General features: G+C 38.2%; 1 protein-coding gene across 1 annotated transcript in view; it reads left to right on the forward strand.

The window, feature by feature from the left end:
• Positions 1 to 10,000, forward strand: part of LOC119414281 (guanine nucleotide exchange factor VAV3-like) — an 81,399-nt gene that overhangs the window by 56,098 nt on the left and 15,301 nt on the right. The window contains exons 21-24 of the mRNA XM_037681375.1: positions 3,663 to 3,793; positions 8,554 to 8,619; positions 8,867 to 8,901; positions 9,064 to 9,180. Of these exons, the coding sequence (XP_037537303.1) occupies positions 3,663 to 3,793; positions 8,554 to 8,619; positions 8,867 to 8,901; positions 9,064 to 9,180 (349 nt within the window). The remainder of the gene's footprint in view (positions 1 to 3,662; positions 3,794 to 8,553; positions 8,620 to 8,866; positions 8,902 to 9,063; positions 9,181 to 10,000) is intronic.

Genomic DNA, 10,000 nt, shown 5'->3' on the forward strand with positions numbered 1-10,000 from the left:
AAGATGGTTATTCTGAGCAAAAGTGTTCTTTTCATCAGTGTTAAACTTGAATTTATCACCACAATCCTAACCCTTTTAGAAATTTGAAACAAACAGATGTTGGTCCAAAGCAAAGCTTAAAAAGTCAGGACCTCGGGACGGTTTCTTTGTGTTGAAATGTTTTGTCTTCCATCCAAAAGACTTCATCAGTCCGAGGAGCCGCAACAAACGTAGTCCCATAAGTACCGTACTTGCCGCTGTACAAGTCGCACCGCCGTATAAATCGCATCAGTCCAAATATATCTAATAAAGTGGAAACAAACATAAATAAGTTGCTTTGCTGTATTAGTCGCATCCATTATGCATCAACACTGACCACCTGGAAACGTGGGCTGGTGTTATACCAAAAATCGATTGGCTGCCAAATGGCGGCCGCGGGAACATGCCCAGGAGGACTTTAACAAGATTAGCGCATTTGTTTGTTCGACATTATAGCAAAAGGTGTGTCTCAGTAACTTTCCTTAATAAATGCACTATCTTGGTCAAATCAGCTGCATTTCGCCTGGGCGGCACAGTGAAATGCAGCTGATATGACGTTTGCTCCAGGCGTTCTGGAGCGAGATGAAGGTGGCTTGGTACGGCAAGCCAAGTGTCTCATTAATAGCCACTTTTCCCTATTGATGAGGCACTTGGCTTGCCATATTAGTCGAGGGCCCTCTAGCGGCTGAAGATGGTAGTGCTCAATATTTTCCATAGAATACAATAGAATAGAATAGAAACAGCCTTTATTGTCCCACGGATGGGAAATTCAAGTGCAACAGCAGCAACAGATGAAAAGATAAAAAGATTTCACACAAAAGTTCCTAAATGTTAATAAGCAATACAATATATAAGAAATAAGATAAACAATATCAATAATAATTTTCAATATGTATTGGAACATTGAGAATGGCAGACTATTTACAATACAGTGAGAATGTCCAGAACGAATGTTCCATGTCAGAATGAATGAAATTGTCAGATCTCAGCAAAAAATTGAGTTATAAATATGGGGAAAAAACACATATATTAGTCGCTTCGGTGTATAAGTCACAGGACTTGCAAATTTATGCAACAATGTGCGATTTATACAGCAAAAAAATACAGTAGCACAATCCCATAGTGGGCCAAACAGTTTGCTGGTGATAAGATGGTTTCTTGAGTCTGCCCTCTCAGCCGTCAACTCGTCTGAGGCAGCCATGGCCAAAGTGGTTCAAAACATCAAAGTTCATGCTCAGCAATCCAGGTAAAAAAGCCCACTATGTGAGTGTGCCACTTATGGGACTGTTTATTGTGGCTCCTCGAACTGATGAAGTTTTTTGGATGTAAGACGAAACGTTTCAACATAAAGAAACTGTCCAGACAACCTGACTTAACTTTGTTGGATTTTTTTTTACCTGGATTATTGATCTTGAACTTTGATCTAATCTTAAAGTGTTTTGAACAGTGCATTTTTCCTTCATTGAACTTTTTCTGATATGTAAATAATTTCCGAGTCTATTTTTTTAGAATTGTGCTGAAAGAATCGCTTATTTAAGAGGAGGCAATAGAAAGAAATTAGAAATAAACATCGATGAATTTTTGACAAAGTAAAAAAGAATGTGAAGAACGTCCTAACCAGAACACTGAAAAAACAACTTCTTTTCTCACCTCGTGCCATGATTCCTAAACCCTGGATGGCACTGGGATGCAGTGGAGTGGGTGGAATCATTATGAAAGCAGCGCAGGAGAAATGCAGAGAAATAAACGCAGTAAAGCTCTCCCATCAATCTGTGTGCCTCTGCCTCAACTGCTGAGCCAAGCCTTTGTGTGATAAATCAATTTCCATAAGAGGTTTATGAGAAAGACAGCCATGCTTATTGTTCTTATTAAAAACATGAATGTGAGAGATTCCATTCATCTGAGGTCACAGCCAGCTAATAGTTTCCTCAGGCTAGTTTGCAGGGGAGCCAGAGCTGGAAGGGTGATCCGTCTGTGGCAGGCCAGATATGTGAGTCAGGGGAGAGTAAGTAGCTGTGTCTTTTTAGTTGGCAGGTGTGTTTAGTCTTAGCCTTAGCCCCACGCTCGTGGCTGTGTTAGTCTGCCACGCCAAGGAAAGATTGGTGTTGCGCTGTTCAGGAATCAAAGAGATGGATTTCTTGTAATAGTAAATTGCTGCTTTTGGGGGTTGTGCCACTTTGGTGGTTTAAGTTTTAATCAGAAAAGACTGCCAGCAAGTGCAGATTTATGTATGTTTTAGGTGTCACTTGGGATGAAACCAATAACGCTAAGAAAATGGGAGGATTTCCCATGTGAATGTGATTAGTTTAGATAATAACAACAAATGAACGACTGGTTTATGGTCTAAAATGTTATTTGTTCCCAATTTTTAGACAAATATAGTGGTGCAATTTCTGCTGTCCAAACAGACGTTTTTTTACTTTATACATTTCAAGTCTTGTCTTAAAGGTTTTTTTTTTTTTTCCTTCACGTTATCCCACATTTACTTCTTCACAAACACACTTATCAGCAGGGGAGATATGAGGATTCTTGCTCAACTTTCTGTAAAAAGCATTCAAACATTTTCTCAGAAGAAAATGCGCTAAAATATTTTACGTGAATTCACCCTGAAAACTAGATAAAACTGGAAACCTTTTTCTAGACAAAACTTGTTTCTGCTGACTTCCAGTTATTTAACGTTTCACTTTGCTGGCAGATTGTAAGGCAGGGTGTGTCAGGAGACTGTGATATTAGTGCCACCTATCACTCATCCCAAGTGTACTGAGATGCAGAATTCATTGTTATTAACTCTCCTCTCCAGTTCGGCTCCTGCTGTTGAATCAGGGTGGACTTAGGTGTGTATTATTGTGTGTATTGTGAGTTTGTGTGTTATGTCTTGAGCTTGTCTCTTTGGCTGGTCTGCTGCTTCATATTTAGGCTGGGGTGCAAGGTGGCTGGGGGTAGATGTGGCCAATCTATATATCTATTAGTGGTGATTTTAAAGGGGGTTTATTGTTCTTATTTCATTAACAGTGGCACTTGTTAAACTGCATCTATAAAAATAATAATTGCATGCTTCATTAATCAATTGATTGAATTGCCCTAGTGGTGTGAAACCGTTTTTTTTTTCCTGCATGCCTATACTACACACGTGTCAAATTCAAGGCCCGGGGGCCAGATGTGGCCCTCGTTGACATCTTATCTGGCCCCAAGATGATATTTTAAACGTAAAATACTTTTATCACTTTATTTTTTCAGTGATCTTTGATTATAATGTCAAAAGTGCAACAGAGAACATCAAATGAGACCAATCGAACTCTTGTTGAGGAACCTGCGACCAAGAAAAGATGTTGGGCATCTAACTAGAGTTAATGTAGATTCTGAAACTGGCCCTTACTTTGAAAAAGGTTGGAGACCCCTGCTATACTACCTTAGAAGAACATAAGTTATCGTAGTCATATTCTGCATACTAGGAACCCTGTATTGTCCAGTTCTTGTGCATTTTTTATCAACCATTTCTTTTTAAACCTATAAATCTTTATAGCAGTGTTAGTTTAGCAATTTTTTATCTATTAACCAAAAGTAACGTGTGTATCTTATGTTCTGAATAAACTCAGAGGTAGATGGAGAAAATGTTGAATGCGTTTTTGTTCCCTTTGTGCCAGGTTTACCAAGGATGATTGTGATCAAAGACTATGGCGGTATCCCCAGCCCCCAGTGCGGGCCCCCGCTAAGCATTCATGCAGGGGATATCATTGAGTTGATGTTTGCTGACCTGCAAAGCCCCTGGTGGCAGGTGTGTGCCATTCGGCTCATTTTTGTTTCATGTCCACATCTGTGACTTTATGAAAAAATAACATGTTGGTGCTAACCTGGTATGTGAGATACACGCAATATCTTTGCCATGTCACGAGTTTAAATCCGAGCTCCAAATCAAGAACAAAGCATACTCCATCTGAATCTGAACAGTCGACTTGCAGTCATGTGGTTGTGGGACGTTCACTTTCGCACTCACCTTTCTTAGTCCACGAGACACACGGCGCAGAACTCCTGCGAAACTCCTCCCGCTGCAGTATACGTCACCGCATGTGTTTCTTCCCACCAGAGTCTCCACTCCGTCCCTGCATCCACCGCTTGACCACAAATCTATCATAAAGAAAGTGCCACATTTTTCAGCCAACAGACTCCTCCATACACAATGTCTGCGCAATCTCCATCCATGAGTTTTGGGCCATTTGACTAATTTAGTGTTTGAAGAGTCGTACAACTGAATGTCCAAGTGCATTTCCACATTGACGAACATGCCCACTAATTTCTGACCAATTCCATAATACTTGGGGCATATGCCTGTAAGAAAAAGTTTGGCCTTGGCCTTGTGTCAAGACGGGGCGGGTGAAGCTGCTCTGGGAACAAAATGATGCAGTTTTTGTCACGCAACTACCGTACATCAATGAGAGCCAGATTTGTTGCTTCAAATGGAGTATGCATGGCCTTTTATCTGCAAAGTGCCTCATCTCCCGCTTTGTGACAAGGACAAAAAAAGCACAAATACAGTGATGTGAATCATATCCCTGTGATGATGTTGTTTTTAAGATAAACCGCAAAATGGGCAGTGGTTGTTCATCATATTCTGTCTGCTGTCAGAATGAGCAGCAGTATATTACAATGAGGTCGACCACAATTAGAAGATTTGTATCAACTCCACTGGACCCCAGTTACATTTCAGATGGGGTGTCTGTCCTGTCCTTCACTCTTTAGTTTGAATCTGAGCCAACATAAGATGATCTAACCAATTAGTGGCTTCAGTTGATTAATGGCATGCCACAGTGAAACAATAAAACACAAAACACTTCAGCCCCTGGCGGATAGTTTAATGGTGGTGCACAACCTCATGTCCTGGCACATTTAGCAACTCTCTCATGACATCGGGGTGTTTGACCTTATCTATTTTTGAAAGGATACTGTTATCTGGGGTCTTCCAGGAGCTTGCCTTGCTGTTTCTAACTCTACTTTATGGCAGCATTAAAGCCTCATCCTCCTTCTGGTGCTGCTCCAGTCAGATGCAGTCTTTGCCAACGGCACGGCTGGGAGTGGGCAGTTTGCCCAATTTCCATTTCTCAGTGTTTCTCTATTGTGACATGGCACAAGGTGGAGGGATGAGGACATGGTTGCCAGGAGAGTTCTTGTAGGCTGGCTGAATGACTACCAGAATGTCATGGCTTAGACCCACCACTGCATTGTTTGTTGTCATGGTAACAATCCATGCTGGAAGGGAATAGTCAGCGTAATAATGTGATGACACACATTTGTGTATCCATGCCTGCTGCATAATGATACTGTAAACAGCTTAACTAAAAGTTAGGGGTAGAGCAGTGCTTTGATAAACAGGTTCCCTCATTGTTTGCACTGCTTGTTCCACCAGGGCTCAAATAATGTGTGTGGTGGAGGGGTTGATAAAAAAAAACAAACAAAAAAAACCCATTTCTCAAGTCTCTTGTGAAAGCACGAAGCATCGCAGAAGCAGCAAGGCTGGCAAAAACATTAAAGTTGAGGTCTTCAGGTTAGTCAGTGCAATTCAATGTGTTGTATATTTTGATTGATACAGAATGAGTAACAAATTAAAACAATTTTTCACAAGAATATAGTATAATTTTCAGAAAAAAAAAATCTGACAAGTTTAACATTTAGTTTTTTGTTAAAGTTATTGGCTTTTGCAATTATTTGAAATCTTTATCATTGCTTAAATTTTTAGCAACCAAAGAAGGGAAGCGTGAAAACCACCAAAGCACAATGTTGGTTAGAAACAATGGAATTTACCTCACCAAAATGCATTGAAATGCACTATACTGCAAATGTGCGATGCTAGTGTTTAGATATTTTCAAATTGGTACATTAAAAAGTTGGTACTGATGAACAAAGTAAAGTTAAACATTTCAGTAAATACAGAGACAGGAATCCGAGGCAGCATAGTAAAACATGACAAGACCAGGAGCAAAAGGAGTGAACAGGAAATTCTGTCAAAAGCTAAAATATATACAAGGAGTAGTGAAGGACCCCAGATGTGCTGATTGCTAATGAAATGCAGGTGGTACATGAGGAGCTGGAAGCACAACAGCTGAGGACATGTGGTTTCATGACTGTAAAAACAACAGAACATAATTTAATTGAATAACAAAATGTTCCAAACCTATAATAAACACAAGCAACTCAAGCAACAAATAAAGCAACGATACCAAAGCAAACACACAAACCATGACAAATGTGTGAGTGATGAAGACTAATAAAATAAATGACGAATAAAGAATTTTCAACACCAACTATTTTGACTGACTAAACTCAGAATCACAAGTTTTCAAAATAAATAAATACATAAATAAAATAATAAAAAAGGTACCACTTTACAATAAGGCTCCCCTTAGAGATGCTAATAAATAGTTTATAGATACATTATTAATTCCTCTGTATACACTTTATAAATCATTAATAATTGTTTATTATACATTAATTAAGGGCAAGATGTTGCTGTTGTTGTTTGGCACATTGTTTTGTACTATTAGTGCTTAGTATATTCTTAATTTAGCGTATTTCTTAGTTCATATCTTAGTTCATATCTTAGATCTTGTTACTGTTTTTCTTTACAATTTGTATATTTATTGGATGTAACTGGGACCCTGTGTACACAATTTCGTTCCACCACATGTACCACATGTGGTGCAAATGACAATAAAGACACTTTGACCTTGACCTTGAAAGAGACCAAACTGACTAGTTTCTTGTCAAATATGGAGCCAAATCTATTAATGTATATATTTCATCTTGAGTTGTTATATTAAACATTTCAGACTAAGTTACTGTAAGCACAATAAGCATTTGTAGTAAACCAATTTTTTTTTAGGATATAATATTAGTTGTAAATACTTATAATTCAGTGATAAAGTACACTTTTATATGCTAAAAAATAGGTTTAAAAATGCTTGTTGCGCCTACAAGGTAGTAAGTTAGTCTGAAATGTTTAATATAACAACTCTAGATGAAATAGGGGAACAGATTTGTCTCACTATTTGGCAAGAAACCGGTCAGTTTTGTCTCTTTGTCACCCTTAATTAACACATAATAAGCAGTTATTAATGATTTATAAAGTGTTTATAGAGGAATAATAACATATCTATAAACAGTTATCATCTATAAGTGGAGCCTTATTGTAAAGTGGTACAAAAAAAGATGTGTACTTATATAAAGTTTTCCTTTTAGACAACTATCATTATTTTCACAGCTTAATTTTTCTGCCTCAAAATCTGTATTGTTTTAATACTTTCTGTTGCTAACAGTGATGCATATAATCTGTTGGTGGCACTAATCATCTGTCAATATTGCACATACTAATAATAATAATAATAATAAAAAAAGATGAAGAATTTGGTTTAAAGAAAATAGTTTCACTAAATGGCTCCAATTCAACAAGTTCGAGAAGTCTCGAAGTGACACCCAACATGATTTGGGGAGAAGCCCTGAATCTGAACAGAACCTTGTTTGTTTACAATGAAAAGTCCACAGGGTGCCTTTAATCTTTGGCGTCTCCAGTGGTGCCAGAGGATGGAATTACAGAACATTGAGAATTCATATCCCCTGTTACCCAGAAGGCAATTATCCCCCATCCCCCTGGCAGAACAATACAATCAATCACTGTAATTTCATTTGATCCTCTGGCTGCTGCCTGTTTATGCCAACAGAGTAATAAGTTTAATCTTTATCATACGCTTATCGAAAGCATAACAAATAGAGAAGGGCTCTCTAAAAACCTTTGATGAAATGTTATTACACAGAATGAATCACAGAGATGGGTAAAGATTCGCTTTCCAATCTAGTTACTGCCGGGGCTTGCATGGCTCCAAAAAGCATTTCATACTCTAATAAAGAGGACTGAGGAGAAAAACACAAACAGGGCAGGAAGCTGAATAGGGATTTTCCCTTGCCTTCACCACTTCTTGTCTTCTCAGGTTCACTCAATGAACTTCAAATTGACCTCAAACTCAAAGTTGTAAACTCAAATTATGTCAAACTTGGTATATTTTTTAATTGCTGTCTAAACGGCAGGGAGTTAAAGCCGTACAACATTAAGGGCTCCTTTGTATTCATGCTAGTGCAACTGGTTTTTACCAATTTGTTACGTTTAAAGACGAAAAGTTTGTTTGTTCAAAGATTCATTAATTTACATGTAAAGCCTGTGGATGCTTCCAGCAGGTTTCCTCAAAGGCAGTTGTTTGTCTTTAGCGTGAGCACACACTGTTTGGATATTAAAAGACCAGAATAAGATCCATTATTTAGTGTTAAACGGCGCCCTTGTTTTGATGCAGTACAAATCTAACTGCCGGCAGAGTTTGAACAATAATTAACTTGGGCTGCAATTTAGATGCACTGCTTGTTGTGCGCTAATTGCTGAGGATTTACTCAAGCAAGAGCGGGAGGGGAAAGAGAAAAGGAAGGGAAGGCAGAGAGGCAGAAGTGTGGCTGCTCCCAGACAAATATAATGCGATTAACACGCGGTTGCTATTGCAGGGCAAAATTGTGGCAACAAGCAAGACTGGCTTCTTTCCAAGTGATGCTGTGAGGCCTTGCCCATGTGTAAGTGTTCATGGTTATCCAAATCAATAAGACAGAATTTAGTGTGATTACAATGCATTCAGCAGATAATGGCTACTATTAATGTCTTGCCAAAGAGATGTAGTGCTTAGAATTGCTTTTTCTTCATTGGCGTAGACTTGTTTTAGCCATTAGATACAGCTTGAATATCACATTAGCAGTAATGACCTCCACCCTCTGTATTGACTGTTTTAAAACACAAAATAACCACAATTCTTTTCTCTGCCAGGTTCCAAAACCTGTCGATTATTCTGCACAGCTCTGGTAAGTGGCAGATAAAAAGAAGAGAGAGAGAGAGAGAGAAATGATGCTGTGTTCCAGAATGTGTTCTTCCACTGTGTTATCATCTGTATCGACTGTTCTCATCTTCATATTCAGAATGATTGATTGCAGTGTAAGTGCAGTAGTTGTTTATTGATGGTTCAGGTTTGCAGGGCCAATGGAGAGATACCAAGCAGAGGTGGAGCTCCTGAACAGAGAAAACAGCACATATCTAGTTCGACACAGGAGTAAAGAGTGCAACGAATACGCCATCAGTATAAAGTGAGTGACGTGACAGTTTTCTCTTTGCTTTCATACCAAGTCTTGTTCAATTCTCACCGCGGTTTATCATAAATGTTTTTAAAAAAATGAAATAAGCAACAATTTTATGAGCAAAATCACCTTATGAGACGTGAGACACGAGCAAGTGGCAATTTAAGAAGTGGCAGCATGAAAATATCCACTCTTTGCATCGATTTATCTGAAAATACAATATATAGCTCCATATTTGTACACCAGTGGTGTAGTCTACGTTTTTATAGTGGGTATACTGTGCTTAGAAACCAAAGTACACTGGTTAGTACAATGTGATTGTTAATTTGTTTTGATATTTAAGCGTATTGAACATTTAAAAAATTTTCTGATGCTTTTATTTGAATAAATGTACACCAAACTTTGTACCACAGTTGGCTTTGTATTCCAAACACGTTATAGAATTTATGAAACATTACCAAAGCAAAACATGTTCGAGTATTAAGTAGTAAGTACAGATGTATTAATTATACAAAAAATAGGTTGAACCAACTCAATGTGTCTATAGAATGTTCCAAATGTGTTGACAATGATTCATCATTGGCAATGATACATGACATGGGCTTGTGTCATTGGACACCTTTAAGTGGGTATACTGAAATTCCCAAGCTTTTCTAGTGGGTGTACTCCATATATCCACGTACCACATAGACTACACCACTGGTTTACACAAACCCTGAAGAAAGATGTTTATGTGATTTGTTTATTCTGGCAAGTTAATTCCCCAAAAAATAGCAATACGTTAATTATGTTGTAACTGTATAATTGAGAAAATCCTGTTAAGACACAC

Source organism: Nematolebias whitei, chromosome 9, assembly GCF_014905685.2.
Source record: "Nematolebias whitei isolate Nwh7 chromosome 9, NemWhi1, whole genome shotgun sequence".
NCBI classification, from domain to species: domain Eukaryota; kingdom Metazoa; phylum Chordata; class Actinopteri; order Cyprinodontiformes; family Rivulidae; genus Nematolebias; species Nematolebias whitei.